Genomic DNA, 21,045 nt, shown 5'->3' on the forward strand with positions numbered 1-21,045 from the left:
ATAGATAGATAGATAGATAGATAGATAGATAGATAGATAGATACTAAACATTTATTTTGACCAACTATCATTTATTGAAAGAAAATAAATATATATAGATTAAAACAAAGATTAAAATATATCAAAAACATACATGAATTTGATAGAAAGTAAGACTTTTTCAAGTGGTCCCTTTATTTTTTCAAACAATAACTAAACACACACACTTGTTTGTAGGATACTTAATAAAAACTGGTGTAGAAAGCTTTAACTAACCTTTTTACTAGGCAAACTTTCTAGAGCAAGAACCAAATTTCAAACACAGGGAAAATGAACTAAGGGGTAGGGCTTGTCGTTTTGTTAATGTCTGTGTCGTTTGAAGTGTCTGTTGTATAAGCAGTCTGAGTCTGTTAAGCCCAGAGTAAACACTCAGCAGCGCACAAAAGCATCGAATGAGATCTCACCTATAGCGCAGGTGAGCCGCGGCAGCGCGTCACGGCTGATTGACAGCTTTATTTCAATGGGTTCGCCTTGAAGCTACGACCGCCCCGCCCCTTTAGAAATTCCGAGCAGCCAATCATGTGCGTCCCTCCAAACTATCGGACTGAGAACAAGTCACGCTGCTGGAGCGAAAGGGGAAAGCTATCCACTTACAAAGACACCCGATATCACTCGCATGGCGCACGGGTAACCTGATCAGCTTGGGCAGAAACGAGGCGGGGTGACGGACTAAAGGAATCTGAGGTGAAGAACAAAAACAATGTCTGTTTCCTCTAGTGAAGTGACAGTGCCAGGCGACATCAAAAAGGAAAATGTAAAGTACACGGAGCTTCTCGAGAGCTCCACGGACAGTCGGGAGCACGTCAAACTCCTGACTCTGGACAGTCCGGTGGCCACTGGGATGCGCGTGGGGCAGCAAACCTCTCCACCGGCGCGCAAGATGCCAACTATGGACTCTTTGTCTGCGCACAGTTCGACCGCAGTAACCGCGACCTCTTTGGCTTTCTCACCGGAGCAGGTTGCGTGTGTTTGCGAGGCGCTTCAGCAGGGGGGCAACGTGGACCGACTCGCCCGCTTTCTGTGGTCTCTCCCGCAGAGCGACTTACTGCGCGGTAACGAGAGTATCCTCCGCGCTCAAGCGCTCGTGGCTTTCCACCAGGCGCGCTACCAAGAGCTTTACAGCATCTTGGAGAGCCATAGCTTCAGCCCCTCGTGTCACTCTGCCTTGCAGGACTTATGGTACAAAGCCCGGTACACGGAGGCGGAGAAGGCCCGCGGTAGACCGCTGGGAGCAGTGGATAAATATCGCCTCCGACGAAAGTTTCCCCTACCCCGGACCATCTGGGATGGAGAGGAGACGGTCTACTGCTTCAAAGAGCGCTCCAGGAACGCGCTGAAAGACCTCTATAAGCAAAACCGGTACCCGTCCCCGGCCGAGAAGAGGAATCTGGCCAAGATCACAGGACTGTCCTTGACACAAGTCAGCAACTGGTTCAAAAACAGGAGGCAGAGAGACAGAAATCCGTCAGAGACGCAGTCCAAAAGGTGAGGAAAGTCCAGAAATAGCCTACACTTTTTGTTGTGAATGTATGAACAGCCAAAAAGTTTACCCAGAACTTTTTTAGGCAAGATCATTGAGATGAAACAGTTCTGACCATTTCAGTTTTCTGCTTGCGCGTTGTAAAAAAACTTATGGGCTGTTATCAATTCTTTTACATTTGGATAAATCTTTCATTAAAACATTTAATTCCATATTTTATGCAACGTAGTAAAATTATGCGCTCAAGGGCATTTTTAAAGACATTATACACATCCAAATGTGTGCGTAAAATGCATATCGCGTGAGTCACCGCCTCGTGTGGATGTGTGTGTTTATTTTTGAGTGAGCACCTACTCAGGATCCATTGACGCGTAAGGTTTGCCTCACCACATAAATTACTCTCAACTATTTACTTTTCTTTTAGCCAGAGGGGATAGGAAAACCTCCTCTTCAGCACTCTGCTTTAACGCACACACACATACGCACTGGTAATACAGGATTCACTTTAATGTTTTTCTCTTTGTGAACAAAGCTCAGCGCACCTGGTGAACGTGACCTCCCTCAAACAAATACATTTTTCCATTCACAGAAACATGATGTCACATGCTGTCTGAAGCGTTTTGATCAGGAATGTCATTTGCCATTAATAATTATAATTGTATTCTCGTGTAAATTGGGGGATTTTAAAGAAAAATACAATATAAATGTATTCTTTAGTTCAATTTAAGTGCTAAACGCGCCAGCCTTGCTATTACTAAACCACTTTTCTGTTATAGTGGGCTTTCCTTTAATACCAACAGTGGGGGGTGTGGGGAAAATGTGATCATATTTATAGGCCATGTCTGGCGTTTTTAACCTATATAGCTCTATTAGATTCATCTGTAGCAATTTATTATATATATATATATATATATATATATATATATATATATATATATATATATATATATATATATATATATATATAATTGTCTAACTTTTTAAAGTATGTGAACAATTCAGACAGTTGACGGAATTCAGCCACGAATTCCGCAGTAGGTAAAAACATACTTCAGAAAAAGCTGGAAGCGGGTGCCAGCAGTCTAGTTAACATTCCCCAACACATCTCTGTGTGTATTCGACAAAAGAAAGAGGCTTGATGTACAAATGAATAAATTATGACATAATTTTCTTTCTTTTTTTTTTTTTGGTGAACTATCAAATGACTAACACTAAAAACCTAAACGCCAAAACCTTTCGGCTGGCTGTGAAGAGAAACAGGACAGTTGTTGAGGTCCTGTCGGAGTCACACAGCTGCTCCAGTCATTCACCAAACGCGCCCTTCTCTCCAAACTACACGAATTTATGTCCGAACAGCTGAAGTCGCTGTGAAATATCGTCAGTGGATGGATCGCGCAGTATTGGACTGTGAAATATCAGCTAAATTTAACCTCTCGTCGCCGACGGCCCTCCCCGTTTGGCGAAGGACACTGTGGGCATAAAGCTGACCATTTGTGAAGTCATGCTGTGATCGCAGGTTAGTGTCGCCATAGGACTTATTGCGCCAAATGGCGAGCGTGCGTGAATGCGTAAAAGAGTCTGTATTGTAGACAGGATTACTGCTGACACATCAAGGCTCTGATCTGGGGTCCCGCGGTGTGAAGTGGATACTCACCTCTCCATTTGTCTGTGCGCGTTCCATTCTACACCTCCCTGCAGCTGCGTCACCACGCGCTCATACAGGCCACTGTTTTTGCAGAAGGAAAATTTCGTTGATAAGTCAGTATTCTGCCATTAGTTCTTAAAATAGACTACACTGTAACTGTTTTGCATACAGTACTCCAACATCGTCAACACCGTTATTTAAACATGCAATAAAAATCTTTCAGCAAGCCATACAGACAATAAACCTCATTAAGATTAATTTGTTTGATGAATTAAAGTGAATTTTGACAATTCCTTTCAGTCTAGAAAGCACAATCACAATAAATGAGAAAAGGACCTCTATCTAAAATTTATTGTCAGTCTCATTTTTAGGGGGTCTATACAAATCAAATATATATATAACTCTCAGAAAAAAGTTACACAGTGATACAAATAATTGGAACAGTTTTGTACCTTTGTAAAAATTGTACCTTATATGGTATAGAAAATACCTCTTATAATACTGTTCTGTACTTTTTATGGTATGAAATGAAGGTATACAATTGTTCTTATATAAAAGGTAAAGTGTTGAACAACTCTTTTTTATTACAAATAATATCACAATATTAAATATTACTAAAGGCAAAGTGTTTGTATGAATAATTTCCATATTAAAACAAGAATTATCATTTTATGTATATGTTTAAAGAAACTTATAAACATTAATTATTAAGTTCTATACTACAATAAACAACTGGTAAAACAGAAAACTATAGGTATTGTAAACTAAACATTTAACGAATTTTAAATAAATGTTTGGTAAGCATTTTTGACACTGTTAAGGTACAAAGTGTCTTGTCACTGTGGTGGTACCTTTATGGATCAGATTTGAACCTTTGATGAAGGTACAATATTGTATCTGCAGGTTTTAAAAACCAAAGGTACATTTTGATTTCCCATGGTACAAATCATGTCTTTAAAGGTAACTGCAATGGTACAAATTTGTTTCTTTGTCTTAAGGTACAATTTTGTCCCATATAAAGGTACTGCCCCTGTGACAAGGGTTTGTACCTTCTTTGGCACAACATTACACCATTTTTTTCTGAGAGTTTAGTTGAATTTGTATGAGCTTTTTTTTATTTATTTTTGTTGATTCTGATTTAGTTGGTTTTATTCAACTGAGTGTGAAACTGGAATCCCTCGTTTTTTGTTAGCCATCATAACACATTAGGGTCCATTTTGGACCATATGAGATACATAAAAATTCCAGAAATGCCATAGTTTGCAAATTGCAGCCATTTAAAACATATCATGTATTTATTTATTTTCCACATTTATTACAATTATTTCTAAATCTTAAATTGGGTAATTTTGAAATCTGGCATGCATAGAGCTATGTTATACTTGTAAAGACTGTTAAATACTTGTAAAAAAAAAACACTTCTGTAAAATATAGTTTAGTTCTCTCACACACTTTTGACCAACACTTTTGTTAGTTAACATATAATTTTGCCTCTTTAAGAACCATAAAATACATAAAAGCTTATTCAAGCAAAATACATTTATTTTGTTTGAAAATAAGTAATATTAGTTAGTCAAATGGACTAAAATAATGAATATATTTTGTGGGTTATGAAGTTTAATTGTGTAATTCCAAATCCTGTTCAGTTTAGCTATGCAAAATAAAACATAAAATAAATAAAGTAGTATAAATGTTAAAAAGTGATTAATAAAATTTAATAATAAAAAAAAAATCTGCTTAAGCTGGTATAGAAAAGCCTTCCTGTTCGTTTCAGGTAATTGAGCAAGCTATCAATTCCAACAGCTTTTTATGACCACTGTTTCGTTACACCACATATTAAAGTGTTTATGTTTGTTTGTTTGAATTTAATAATCCTAAAGGGAAATTCACATGTCCAAGCAGAGCTCTCTATTATAAAGATAGATAAAATAAGTTACATATATATATATATATATATATATAAACAATTATAACATTTAATTCATACTGCACACCTTAGTTTCAAACAACGAGTAGACACTAGTCCATATCTAATAACTATTACAATTCAGAATAATTCATCTAGTATGACTTTATGACTTTGGTTCTACAATCTGATCACTGTTGGTAAAAATGATTTCCTGTATCGTTCTCTGTAACACCGGAGTTGAATAATTCTTGCACTAAAGGAGCTTGCACACACTTGGACAATATCAAAAAAGGGATGACTACTGTGGTCCATCATACTGACAAATTTGTCTATTATTCGATCATGTGCAATCTCTTCTAGTGGGTAGTTCACACCCAACAACAGAGCCTGCCCTTTTTATAATCTTATTTAATATGTTTTTCTCCTTCTCCAACAGTCCCCCTCCCAGCAGGTTACAGCATACAGGATCACAGAAGACACCACAGAATCATAAAAAGTCTTTAACAGTGTCTGACACACACCAAAGGACCTCAGTCATCTTAATAAATGAATGCGAATCTGACCCAACCTGAATTGTATTTTCAGACCAATCGAGCTTGTTATTCAGATATACACCCAGGTACCTATACGATGAAACAATCTCAATTGCTGACTCCTGCATAATCATTGCACAATCAAAAATGTATTTCTTTGGTCTTATTAGTATTTATTTAAGGCAATAATTTGTCCACTTTTTTTTGTTTGTTCACTTTTTGGTATCCGATATTGTTTACCCAATTACTTGATAACTTGCACAAGTAATTAAGAATATGGACCAAGTTGACAGAATTCACACACATCTGTTAAATGAAGTGAAAGTCTACTGACCTCTCTGTCCTTCACTCTTTCTCTCAGCGAGTCAGATGGAAATCACAGTACGGAGGATGAAAGCAGTAAGGGTCAGGAGTCTCTCTCTCCATGCCCGATGTCCACCTGCGCTGACGGGCCAGTGGGTAACACAGCTGTGTCTCTCTGCTCCGGCTCTCTGGACGCCGGGGTGATCGTCCAGCAGGTTGCAGACAGCAGGACCTCTATCTCTCCACCCTCCGTCATCTTCAACGGAGTCTCAGTCCACTCACCCTCCTCTGTTTTCCACAACGGCACCCCTTCATTTCTCTCCTCCACGGGACACGTCCTGTTCAGTGGCATGAATTTGGGACTCCAGTCTTTGGCATGCAGATCAGCTACAGATGTGGAGATGGACGGTGTGGAACAGGAGAAAGGGGGAACGGCAGACCCTGCACTGGCGTACTCTTCGTTTCACTGCAGTGTCAATGGGACAGATGTAGAGGTGAAAGAAGAGGATGTTAGGAAAGACGTTTCGGTGCAGGACCAAACACAGTCTATTGGCTCGGCATTCAGCGTCAGTCCGTCTAATGGCTTGCAGATTGATGGTTATAGTTTGGTTCCTGAAGGCAACAAGGTTGTACTTTCTTCCCTGCAACTCACAGCATCTTCTTCGCCCTCATCAGTCACACAGGGTGAGTGAGCTCTACCAAACTCTATTACAGATTGTTACATTGTTCCTTTAAACTGGATGAGAAGGCCACAGCTTGATTTGTTTTGTTTAGATTTTGTTTGCAAGTGCACAAAATAAATTGTTATTTCTAAATCCAAATTAAATTATATTTAGTTTAATACAATTACATTACATTTAATTATATTATTAATATTTTTTTTATTTTAGAGGTTGTTAAATACACCTCTTTATGATTATTATTGTTTTTTATTTCTGTAATAAATATTTGTGATTATACTACTTTTAATTATGGTTAATGATTTTATTAATTATTAATAAAACTGCCTTCTGTTATGCTTCCTGTTATGTGATGAGCAGGATTATCGTGTAATTTGAAATAATTTTGAAATATCTTTTACAGACTGGGCTAAATAAAACATATTTAACAATAATAAAACAATTTTATTTTTTGATTGATTGATTGATTGATTGATTGATTGATTGATTGATTGATTTCTGTGTGGAGTTTGCATGTTCGCCCCGTGTTCACGTGGGTTTCCTCCGGGTGGTCCGGTTTCCCCCACAAGTCTAAAGACATGCGTTATAGGTGAATTGGGTAAGCTAAATTGGCCATAGTGTATGAGTGTGAATGAGAGTGTTTGGGTTTTTCCCAGTGATGGGTTGCAGCTGGAAGGGCATCCGCTGCATAAAACATATGCTGGATAAGTTGGCGGTTCATTCTGCTGTGGTGACCCCAGATTAATAAAGGGACTAAGCTGAAAAGAAAATGAACGAATGAATGAAAACTAAAAATAATTTTGCCAAAAGGATTTAATAATATTATTAATAATGTTTATTATTATTAGTAGTAGTAGTAGTATCAGTATAAATATATGAAGAGTTCAGATGCAAAAACCAGATGCAAGTACCATCTGAAATTTCTGTCAAAAATTAGCATTTTTCTCAGCCTTCTTTGTTTATGTTATTTCACTTTAAAGACCACGGAAATAAGTTTTTCTTTGCCATTAAAGTAAAATTACTGAACCTACATACAGGAGCCTGATAAAAATGCTCATTTAAAAAGAAAATTCCAGACGGCATTTAAAGGATTTTGCATCTGAACTCTTCATATTATCAGTGAAATTATTAGTATTGTATAATAGTTTAGTATTATAAAATAGTATTCAAATATTATTAAATATGATTAAATATGCTATATGAAAAACTTATTTTGATAATATTTACGGGTATAATGTCAGGGTGATAAAATTAACCTCATGTCATATTTAGTGAAGATATCACTCGTACTGAAGTCTTGAAAACCGAATACACTATATCTGAAATAATCATTCATTAATTTTCTTTTCGGCTTAGTCCCTTTATTAATCAGGGGTCGCCACAGCGGAATGAACCGCCAACTTATCCAGCATATGTTTTACACAGCGGATGCCCTTCCAGCTGCAACGCAACACTGGGAAGCACCCATACACACTCATTCACACACATAAACTACGAACAATTTAGCTTACCCAATTCACCTATAGCGCATGTCTTTGGACTCCGGAAACCGGAGCACCCGGAGGAAACCCACACGAACATGGGAAGAACATGCAAACTCCACACAGAAATGCCAACTGACAGTCAAGGCTCGAATCAGCGACCTTTTTGCTGTGAAGTGACAGCGACACCCACTGCGCCACCGCATCGCCCCATCTGACATAATATTTATTCTTTTTCATTAAAAAAAATTCTAAATGTCTCTAATGCTCATCAAGGCAAATAAAAAGCAGTAATCCAGTATTATTACAAATTATTATTATTATTTTGTTCACACTTTACAATAAGGTTGTATTAGTAAATGTATTTACTGACATGAACAAACAATGAACAATAATTTATCAGTTCATCTTTGTAAACATAATGGAAATAAAGTTATTTATGTTATCTTTAACTAATGTTAACAAGCATGAATTTGGATTTTAATAATGCATTAGTAAATGTTGAACTATGATTAATAAATGCTGTATTGTTCATTATTAGTCCATGTCAATACATTTAAAATATTAACTAATGAGACCTTATTGTGAAGTGTGACCATTATTTTATTCTTATATTTTATTTTATTTATAATCATTTATTGTTATTATCAGACCTGAAAAAAAGCTGTGCTGCTTAACATTTAGAATTCTGTATTCTATATGAATATAAAATTTAAAAGAACAGCATTTGTTTTTAACACCTTTGAGCAATTTAATCCATCCTTTTATTATATCCATCATTTATTTGTCTTAAAATATCAGATCCATGATTTTTCCATTTCTTTACTGAGCTCAGCCTTAAATGTCATTGACCAATGAACAGAATAATAATACGACACGGTGGCTCAGTGGTTAGCACTGTCGCCTCACAGCAAGAACGTTGCTGGTTCAAGCCCTGGCTGGGTCAGTTGGCATTTCTGTGTGACATGTTGTCCTCGTGTTGGTGTGGGTTTCCTCCTCAGTCCAAAACCATGCAGTATAGGTGAATTGAATAAACTAAATTGGCCATAGTGTGAGTGTGAATGAGTGTATGGATGTTTTCCAGTACTGTGTTGCAACTGGAAGGGCCTACGCTGTGTGTATGCTGGTTGGCGGTTCATTCCGCTATGGCGGGCCCTGATGAATAAAGGGACTAATTCGAAGGAAAATGAATGAATGAATGAACTAACAGATGTATCATCTCTCTTATCTTCAATCATTTCTCACGGATCTCTCTGTCGTCTGTCAGGTGTTGCTGACTGCAGTTCTCCAGTGTGTCAGGAGCGGCTCCAGCTCACATCTCTGGAGCCCAGCAGCACGCTCTACAACCTGGGGAACATTCACACACTTTCTGCCGTCAAGAAGGAGCCACTGGAGCCTCCTGGAGGATTCCTTTACCACCTGGGTTTTTCATCTCAACCCACACACAGCTCGCCCTTACTGGCCCAAACAGACCTGCCCGCAGAGTTCAGAGATCACACTGGCCACATGACCTCCAGCCTAAATGGAGACTTCCTATGTGCTGTTTCTGAGGGAGGAAAGGCCGAGATGGAGGAAGAAGAGGAAAAACAACTGACAAAACTAAAAACTGTGCATTTAGAGGAAGAGATGACCGACCTTTGAACTTAAGAGGAGAAGAAGGTAAAATACTGAAAATCCTTATTTGGAAAACATTACCCAAAACATTATTTTGGATTATTGATTGAGATTTTTTATGTTTTCAGACTCTTGTTTTGTGTATTGTAAAGTATTAAATTATTTTGGTGAATCTGTCCAGTTTGCTTTGGTCTGGAGAATCTATGCAAAGACTTATTTAAACAGTTTCAAAGTGATTTATTGTTTTCTTTCTTTGTGATTAATCTTTTCCCACATAGGGTACATTTATAAAACTATCTATACATGCTATATCAGAAGCTGTGTATGACAGCGTTTTCAAACTGAACCACATGAGAGCTTACAAAAAATATAATATAAAAAAAGATGGAAAATTTTACAAAAACTAAAAATTATTTGCAGAATTGGTGTTGATCAATAATGACAAATTTGATGAAAGGTTTTGATCCACTTCAAATGTTGACTGCTGTATATGGAATAAACTAGCATGGGCTAACAATGAGCTATATATTTTATACAATATATCAGCATAAGATTTGTATACAGTATCATTATACATAAACATGTACACTCATCGGCCACTTTATTAGGTACACCTTACTAGTACCAGGTTGGACCCCTTTTTTGCCTTCAGAACTGCCTTAATCACTTTGAGACATAGATTCAACAAGGTACTAGAAATATTTCTTAGAGATTTTGGTCCATGTTGATGTGACAGCATAATGCAGTTGATGCAGATTTGTCGGCTCCACATCCATGATCTTCCAATGCACTACATCCCAAAGGTGCTCTATTGGATTGACATCTGGTGACTGTGGATGCCATTTGAGTACAGTGAACTCATTGTCATGTTCAAGAAACCAGTCTGAGATGATTCGTGCTTAATGACATGGCGAGTTATCCTGCTGGAAGTAGCCATCAGAAGATACACTGTGGTCATAAAGGGATGGACATGGTCAGCAACAATACTCAGGTAGGCTGTGGCTTTGACACGATGCTCAATTGGTACTAATGGGCTTGCCCATTCTGATGCTCAAATAGTAGCAGATAGCCTTGACCATGTCTATATGCCTAAATGCATTGAGTTGCTGCCATATGATTGGCTGATTATAAATTTGCTTTAACAAGCAATTGGACAGGTGTACCTAATAAAGTGGCCGGTAAGTGTATAGCTGCAGTATATATTTTAAGAGTGGGATTACTAGAAGGTGAATGATCACTTGGTAGTCCATTATATCAAAAAGTTTGAAAGCTCCTGGTATATTTAATAATAATAATATCTTCCGTTAGTGTTTACATACGTATTGGAGCTGCACGTACCGGACAGCTCTCGTTTGTTTCCTCTGCGTCTCTTCCTGTCACAGTAGGGAGTGTGGACGTATGTGTGTTTTATGAGAGTCACCTGCTAGTTTCTGCCATGAAGAGTTGAGTTCAGCAGACAGGTGGATGTCTGGTCATGTGTCATACCAGTCCAACCTTAAAGGTCAAATCCCTATGGAAACAAACACATGCTTAACCGCACTTTATTCTCATGCAGATCGCAAAATACAAAATCTGTGACAGGCTCTGTGGCATTGCCATTACACTGACTGCACTTTCAGTCACATCCATAATATTCAAATAATATGCACAGTAGACAAATAATACAGATATCAAAACAAATAGACAATGTTTGCTTACGCAAATTAGGGGATGAGTCAGAACGGTCGGTAATCGCAGATGCTATATCAGATGTTTTATGACTTCAGGACATTACCTGTACACAAAATATGCTATTAACTACTTCTTTAATAGGACATGCAAACAATTTTGGTGTATTGAGGTCATTCAGATCATTTAAAACATTTGAACAAATGAGACCTATTATGCCTTTTTTTACAAGATATAATATAAAGTTGAAGTCAATAAAAGTGAAGTGAATTATTAGTTCAGTTTGTATTCTTTTATATTTTCTTCCCAATTTCTGTTTAATGAAGAGAATATTTTTCAACACATGTCTAAACATAATAGTTTTAAAAACTAATTTCTAATAACATATTTATTTTAACTTTGGTCAAAATAAAACAAATAAAACTTTCTTCAGAAGTAAAAATATTATAGGAAATACTGTGAAAATTTGCTTAATTAATAAATATTGTACAGGAATAATTATGTAAATTTGCCCTCAACTATATGCTAAAATAAAATACCCCATAGATCAGAGATGCCTAAAGTAGAGCCCGCAGGCCAAAGTTGGCCCATTGTAATCTTTGATTTGGCCCACTATCTCATCTGAGAAGAGAGTGAGCCTTTAAGAGAGATCGCAATTTCTAATTTGACGTAACCTTTTTTTGTTTGTTTTATTGCTGAGCTACAAAAAAAGCAAACTGAAATGAAACGTTTCATTCATTTATTTTCTTTTCGGCTTAATCACTTTATTTATCTGGGGTCACCACAGTGGAATGAACTTATCCAGCATATGTTTTAAGCAGCGGATGCCCTTCCAGCTGCAACCCATCTCTGGGAAACATCCATACACACTCATACACTATGGACAATTTAGCCTTCCCAGTTCACCTGTACCACATGTCTTTGGACTGTAGGGGAACCCGGAGCACCCGGAGGAAACCCATGCAAACGCAGGGAGAACATGCAAACTCCACACAGAAACGCCAATTGACCCAGCCGAGGCTCAAACCAGCAACCTTCTTGCTGTGAGGCAACAGCACTACCTACTGTGCTACCGCGTCACCATGAAATGTTTCAATTAAATATTGTAAATAAATCCGATTTTTAAAATGTAAACAATGTCACTCAACAGACAGCAGAAGACAAGACTATGCAGAAGACATTGGTGAGCAAATCAAGGCAAAAACTACTCTAGTTCCATTCTGCTATAAATAAGATTGTTTATGTATTTACTGTAAGTAAATTATACAATTTTAGAGAATTATGCTGTATTAGTTAATACAAAGCCATGTTTTCTAGTTATTTTTAAAAATTATTAAATAAATAAGGAAATTGTCACTTTTGGGTCTCGGCAAGGCCAAGACAAGAGGTAGGATCCAAGTGCAGCCTAACAATAATTTATTAAAGAAAGTATTCATGCAAGTAATCCTGGACAAAAACAGGAAAAATTAAGACTCAAACAGGGCAATCCAAAATCATAGTCAAAACACTCATAAAGTCATAAACAATGCCTTGATACAAAAGTACAAATAAAACAAACTTAGACTAAGGCAAAAACACAGTGACAGGAAATATATACGTGACGGGAAACAACAAAGACTGATGTGTGTAGGGTGTATATATAGTCCAGATAATCAATAATAACGGCAGTCAGCTATACATGTGTGATCAGTGGAGAATGGTGAGCGGTGTGTGTAATGGCATACAGGGATTTGTAGTTCATGGATGATTTTGTAGTTCACCAGCGATCTTCCAAGAAGTGATCACTGGTGATCATTACACAAGACAACTATATTTACTCTCAGCCCCCTAGCCTCAATCAAGGTTGTTTTTTGGCCCTTCATAAGAAAAAGTTTGGGCACCCCTTCCATAAATAAATGAATGCTCCATGCTTTGGGTGCTCATTTTTTAATAGAAATATATTAAAACACTGTTTTTTGTGTGTCTCTTTAAATGCAAATGAGCTGTAGCTCCCCACCTCATTCTAAAAGAAGGTGTGGCCTCATGTCTGTCACACTCATGTGACGCTATATGTCTTCATCGTTTTGAACATTTATTTACATGCGTTTATCAGTTTAAACTCCTGATATACTATTTCTAAATGCACAGAAAGCTAGCTGTCACAGCCTGACAATCTATTTCATATTTTATATCAGTGTAAACTGGCAAAATGCACATAACGTTACATCAAAAACACAAGATTTGCATAAACAGTCTGGAAACGTGTATTTTTCAGACACTGCTCTGATTTGTAAGGATTCTAAAATTAAGTGGGTTGATTTTTACTATTATAGGCTGATTGTTTACACCAGTGGTTCTCAAAGTGGGGGTCGGGACCCCCCGAGGGGTCGCGGGACAATGAAGGGGGGTCGCCTGGTGATTTCCAAAAATGTATTTATTTTTATTAAACCATAAGAAAAACCATATTTATCCATAAACTACTGAAGAGAAAAAATAGTCATTTATAGTTACTATATACTACATGGTTACCATATAGTTACTATAGTAGGTTATAGTTGCTAGTTCTATTGGATTGCGACCCCTGGGGTAATTACATTATACTAAAGACACAGCAATAGCAGCAGATTGATTTTATAACACCAGGTTAAACTTCCTGGCACATTTACAGCACTTACATACATCAAAAAAAATTAATCGAAGAATAGACTTGGGTCTATTGGTGTGTGTGCGCCATTGCATTATAACCACTGTATTTATAACCACCTCAGAGGATATTGGGGGTCGCGAGTCACTGGCATTGTCATTTTGGGGGTCGCAGGCTGAAAAGTTTGGGAACCCCTGGTTTACACCACATGCCATGGGTACAAACGACCAAGTTAAAGTGAAATGTGCATAATAGGTCTCCTTTAAACATGTCATCTGGGTTTTAGAGTGAACCATTATTGCAAGCAGATCATGGTAATCTGCTGTCAGATTGAATAAGCAATAACAAGCAATAGAAAATTAAACCTTTAATGTAGATGCTGAACAAAAAATCTGAATAAATGTTCAAATGAGGTCTGCACAGTTGTAAATGAGGAACTTTTTATGATTTTATGTGAGAGATGTATGAAAGTTGAGTGTTTGTCGAATGTTTGGATGTAAAAGTGTGTGTGCATCTGCAGCGGTTTTTCATTTTGAGGTTGTTCTGTGTGCCTTCCTGCTTTCTGAAGGTCAACATTTTGGTTGGCCTTCATTTTTTAAATTGTCATTGGTGTTGGTTTGACATCTGCAGTATTTAACCTTGTGACAAAGCTGTCCAGCCATTCTGGGACTGAGAAATGACTTTCAGAAATCAGAGCTGACGAATTATTAGACTTGATAAAAATGCAGGAGTGAACTGAGCTAATGTAAAGCTGTAAATGTATAAGAAAAAAAGCAATACACATTGTGAATAATATTTTAGCATGTACAATAATGTATTTTTGTAAATAAATAATAAAATAAGAAGCAGAAAAATTGTGATCCATTAAATATTTATACTGAAAATCCAGCCTCAGCAGAGTGATTTCATTCATGACTGTGAGAGATCTAGATTTGTTTGCGTTCTCGTGTTATGTCTACAGTGGACGTTAAATATTCAGACAGACAGGAAACATGCAAATAAAAAGATTTAAGTAGCCAGGGAGAGGAGGGAAGCAGAGACCTGATACAGAAAGGCCAGGCCGGGTGCTGGAAAATCAGCGGTGATCGTTTGCACATGCCTGGTGGTCTGGAGCTTGTTAGCAAGCTGCTCTTGTCTCAGACTCCTAAATTCAAATAAACAGGAGGGCGATTTCTGGAGGCCCTGCCGTCTCCTGTTAGGGGGGTCCAGAAACAAACAGAGAAATTCCCTCTGATTTGTAAATGACTGTTGCAGATGGCACTGACAGGCATGGCGGGGCTCTCAATCGGTGCAGTTTTAAGAATTCTGTGACCCGCCAAATGATGTCACACAGGAGGGTACTGTAATGGTGACTGGGCCAGGGTTAGGGTTTAGGGTTAGGTTTAAGTCAATGCATAGCTTATTAGGGTCACATAATTTGGCGGTTTGGAGTATTTATAACATATGCACTGTAAAGAATTAAACACAATTGACTTTTTTTCACACAAACTGAAGTGCATTGAACATAAAACAATTAAGTTGTTCCAAAAAAACTCAAGAATTGTGTTGATTTAGCTCATTTTAAATAAGTAGTTTGAACAAACAGCAAACAGTTTTTTGTGTAAGAGAGAAAAAGGACACACAAAAATGCAGAACAAAAATATAACCCTAAACCTAACTATAATGGCTTAATTCTTGAAATCAGAAGGAAATGCTAAGTCAATAAAATTAAACTGTAAAAGCCCCTGACCCTTGTTTTAAGCCTAAAGTTGACATTAACTGTAAACCTATCCCTCAAATGTGACTGGATGATTTGAATGTTTCAGGATCAACAAAGATGCTGATCTAGGATCATGTTCAATGAGGGGGTTACTTTGTAAAGCTTTTACTTTTTACTTTACTTTTTACTTTTTTGCATATTTGCTGTCTGTCACTGATTGGACAAATGAATTGTGTGATTTTTGTTAACATAAAGGCTCTAGCTTTCTCATCATCATTTTGACATATTTACCAACTATTACCAAGCTTGTTTTTTATTTTTATTTTGAATCTACTTTTAAGAATGAAACAATATTTTTCACTCCAATTGAATATTTTATCCTTTTTGACACTTTGCTTTCATGTTGAATATACAGTAAAAAACTAATTCATGAAAAATATATTAAAAAATTGTTTAAAAAAGCTACAAAAACAAAGAATAATTTATTACACTAGCAGAATATTTACTAAACCGTCAGATATATGCTAACGCGCAACTGTGGTACAACTGTGAAAAAGAAAATTTTTTTAAATCTAAAAAAGATCCTTTTTCCAAACAGTTTTTTCAAAAATATATTTTGCTGCTTGTTTGAACTACTTATTTAAAATGAGCTGATATAACACAATTCTTGAGAATTTTTGGGGAGAACTCAATTGTTTTATGTTCAATTTTAGTCAATTGTGTGGAATTTTCTAGTGTAAAACCAGGTGCAAATAAAGGACAATTATTTTGTTCATCGAAGTCAAGTTGAAGATTATGCATATATGTAACCCCAGGTAAGAAAAGTTTCACACCTGTAATTTTGAAGAGGGGTCCGTTCCACTTTTAACCTGAGGTTATGAAACTCAGTCAGCACTGCTTCTGAAATGTTAACCTTGCATTCCTGTGCCAAACATGTGTGGTTAGAAATTATGCACTGTTTGAATGTTACGGTTAAATGTAAAACAACCAACAAACAATTGTCTAACGTGCTTTGGACAGTCATGGAAACTGCTAACCCCTTTTTATTTTATTTTATTTTTTATTTTATGTTTATTGTGAACACAATTGAGTACAATCTTAAAATATGTCAAGGTACATTTAAATCTCAGTATGTGACTTTAAGTAACATACAATTTACATACATTATTGTCAGGTGTACTAACTATACTCAAATTATGTTAAATTATAAAAAGAAAAATAGCATAAAAAACAAAAGAAAATAATCAAACTTAAAAGACACCCAGAGTGAGAACGCATGTCGTTATATAATTCCTTCCAGAATAATCTCAAATGACCACCTTCATTATACAGATGGGGATAACAATGTGAATATGCAGCTGAAGTCAGAATTATTAGCCCCTCTGTTTATTTTTTTTCCTTAATTTCTGTTTAACGGAGAGAAAATTTTCTTAACATTTCTAAACATAATAGTTTTAATAACTTATTTCTAATAACTGATTTCTTTTATCTTTGCCATGATAACAGTAAATAATATTTGACTAGATATTTTTCAAGACACTTCTATACAGCTTAAAGTGACATTAAAGGCTTAACTAGGTTAACTAGGCAGGTTAGGGTATTTAGGCAAGTTATTGGTGTATAACGATGGTTTGTTCTGTAGACTATCGAAAAAAAACATAGCTTAAAGGGGCTAATAATTTTGACTTTTATTTTAGCCAAAATAAAAAATAAGACTTTGTCCAGAAGAAAAAATATTATCAGACATACTGTGAAAATTTCCTTGCTCTGTTAAACATCATTTGGTAAATATTTAAAAAAGAAAAAAATCAAAGGGGGGCTAATAATTCTGATTTCAACTCTATATAACCATATACGTATACACATATTTGCATGTTTTTATCAGTTGAGCATCTTCTGTTTGTTTATAGCAAGAAAATCAGGTCTTCTATCTGAAAAAATTCACCCCATTTCCTCCATTTTCCCAGGAATATATATTTACAAAGCATGTTGAAATTAAAAAGTGTCTTAAACCAAATCCTCCTTTTTTACAGTACATCATCTTAGCAATATATTGGCATTCTTTCAGCATCCTCTTGCAGAGAAGGGAAAACCGGGACCAAATAACTGAGTGAGTCAGATAACTGGAACAGATTGGATATGAGGAGAGGAAACAGGAGCATTGTCACCTGTTCCCAAACTGCCTAGGTGACCCTGTTGCCATGGGAGAGGGCCAGGTATCAGATAACACCGGCTCCAACAATGAACGCAGTGACAGAACAGAGTTGTGAGCAGATTCTGATCCAGCGCAATGCGTTTATGTCATATTTTGCTGTTACCAACAAGCAAATAAAAGAGTGATGGTGACTGAAACCACTCAACCAAACCTCCCACTGAGAAGCAGCAATAAAAAAATATGAACCTCTCAAACTGAGCCTTATTAAAAACTATGACCTCTCACCTTTGGGGGTTTGGAAGGAGGGGGATTTAACCCTGAATAGCAAACAGAGCTGGATTTGTAACCTGAACCTCCCCCCACAACCCCACTAATGAGAGGTGAAAGGGCACACGCTGCTCCTCAGCTGTGTTTCATACCTGCATATGTGAGTGTGTGTGTGTGAGAGCCCACTTGAAAAGAACCTATATGAGGATATATGCGCATATGAAACCTATATGAGGTATATATGCACATATATGATAATATATATGCTGCATTTGTGTGTATATACGCCACATATAGGCAAAATTGATTGCTTCTACATATAAGTCCTATATGTACATACAAGATATACCTCCTATATAGCTCATATCTTCTATTATCAAGACAATAACTAAGAACTAATTAAAAAAATGCAAAAAACGTATGTATGTGTGACTGTGAACATTGAAATCATATCACATGTAATTGGCATGTTATGGAATTTAGCTATGGCAAATAAGTGAGAGGTAATACAAAGCTATGATCTCTACACGTTTTCCTGAAACATTTACAAGGTCAATTCTTTCTTGTATGAAGATAGTGGAAAAGAAATGTATAACAAAATGGTTTGTCATTTTTTATTTAGCTTTTTTCTGTTCATTCTTTGTTTTATTTTTGTTCTTGTACTATTTGATTGTTCTTAAGTAAATAAAAAATTAAAATTTCTACATGGGCTTTTTTATTTGGTCTAGCAGCTATGGATATTAATAATTTTACTAATATATAGATAAACATATATGTGCATATTTGCACACATATATACAGTTGAAGTCAGAATTATTAGCCCCCCTTGTTGTTATTTTCTTTTTTAAATATTTCACAAATGATGTTTAACAGAGCAAGGAAATTTTCACAGTATGTCTGATAATAGTTTTCCTTCTGGAAAAAGTCTTATTTGTTTTATGTCGGCTAGAATGAAAGTCAAAATTATTAGCCCCTTTAAGCTATATTTTTTTGATAGTCTACAGAACAAACATTCGTTATACAATAACTTGCCTAATTAACCTAACCTGCCTAGTTAACCTAATTAACCTAGTTAAACCTTTAAATGTCACTTTAAGCTGTATAGAAGTGTCTTGAAAAATATCTAGTCAAATATTATTTTCTGTCATCATGGCAAAGATCAAATAAATCAGTTATTAGAAATGAGTTATTAAAACTATTATGTTTAGAAATGTGTTGAAAAAAAATCTCCTCTCCGTTAAACAGAATTTGGGGAAAAATATAAACATGGGGGCTAATAAATCTGACTTCAACTGTATATATGTACCTATGTAGGTACATGCACGTATATATGTACACATATATGTATACGTGCATATATGTTCATGCTAATATGGGAAAACGGCCAATTTTATATATGCCACATATATTAAAAACCTATATCACAACCTATGTTAAAACATCTATGTTTATATAGGTTCTTTCCATGTGGGAGAGAATTTACTTTTGATGATCCCATGTTATTTTGAAAGTTTGAATGTGCAAATGTACATTACCAGATCTAATTCCTGACAAGGGGCTGTGAAAACCAGTGTTTAATGGAAGTGTTTATTAGTTTATTTTATCTTTAGTTTAGCTTAAAATCTAAACATAGGACTCAAAAGTTGACCTTACAGCTATCTATTCCTAAATAATCCTAATTTCATATTGTGTCATTAAACTTACATTCTTTGCTTTCCAGGATATGAAGATGACATCTTGTCATTCATCTTTACTGAACTTTGACCTTTGTAGTCTTACACAATTTCTTTGGTATGCCTGCCTATTGAGAGAGAGAGAGAGAGAGAGAGAGAGAGAGAGAGAGAGAGAGAGAGAGAGAGAGAGAGAGAGAGAGAGAGAGAGAGAGAGGAAAGTAGATGAGTGAATTTTGAAATGTTTCTGCAGATTTAGGTGGTACTTACTATTATTTAAATAAGAAAATTCAAAATAGTCAAAGTCAACAGTCAATAGTGAAGAAAACAAGCCAAATAAGACTCTTGGTGAAACACACACACAAGCACACAAAGGTTAATCTATGCCCAGTGGTGAAATCGGACCACAGAGGGAGAGAGCACAACTGTTTTTCCATTACTTCTGTCCGCCCACAGAACTCAGTGTTTACGATTGAAGTAAATGCATTATTCTTGAATGAATTTAATGCCATTTTTACCCTATTGTTACGGATTGTGAGCTGAAATCTTATCTGCTCTGTAAACTCAACAGGGCAGAATTGACTCAAAAGTATTTTTAATAAAGTGCATACAACAGAGATCATAAATATTTAACAGAGGAGATTTGTTAAAATAAGATTCATTTGGCCATCTGTGGCAAAATCAGATCGATATCGCTGGCGCCCTCTTTCTGCAGTGATAAATATGACATTCTGAGTCGAGAGAGTTAGACCAGAGGTGCCCAAAGCAGGGCCCGCTTTTGGTAACTTTTGGTTTGCCCATCTCTCGGCGAGCAAATCAAGGCAAAGACAGGAGCAGCTCGACTAGTGAATTGTGAAGCAGATCTTTATTGTGTTACAAATGGGATTGTTTATGTTTTTGGTCCACAGCCCTCAATCAACTTTGGTTTTTGGCCCTTTATAAGAAAAAGTTTGGGCACCTCTATAGTCTAGACAATTTAAGTAACAATTATAAAACAATTCGCACAACAGGTTTGATGAATATATGTTATTTTCTTTATAGTATTATACTATTTAGAAGTCAACCAATACAATGTTTATCTGGCATGTTCTCTCATATCCAGATTAAAGAATCTGTTAAAACTACAATTATTTTTTGCACAAAACAAGTAACAAAACTCATTAATGCCTTATAAAAATGTTATCATCAATGCAGCAATCATTGTCTCTGTTTCAATCCACTAAACATTATATTTTTACTCTGTTTTAAATGTTCTGACATTGGGTCGTCCAAAAGCAGC

The 21,045-nt window shown here is 36.2% G+C and overlaps 1 protein-coding gene across 1 annotated transcript; it reads left to right on the top strand.

Annotated features, from left to right (window-relative positions):
* Positions 1 to 586: 586 nt before the first annotated feature.
* Positions 587 to 9,860, top strand: six4a (SIX homeobox 4a). Its single transcript, XM_056471016.1, has 3 exons — positions 587 to 1,524; positions 5,968 to 6,593; positions 9,338 to 9,860. The coding sequence occupies exons 1-3, from the start codon at positions 740 to 742 to the stop codon at positions 9,709 to 9,711; spliced, it is 1,785 nt and encodes a 594-aa protein (XP_056326991.1). The 5' UTR covers positions 587 to 739; the 3' UTR covers positions 9,712 to 9,860.
* The last annotated feature ends 11,185 nt before the right edge of the window (positions 9,861 to 21,045 follow it).

This window comes from Danio aesculapii, chromosome 13 (assembly GCF_903798145.1).
Source record: "Danio aesculapii chromosome 13, fDanAes4.1, whole genome shotgun sequence".
In the NCBI taxonomy this organism is placed as follows: domain Eukaryota; kingdom Metazoa; phylum Chordata; class Actinopteri; order Cypriniformes; family Danionidae; genus Danio; species Danio aesculapii.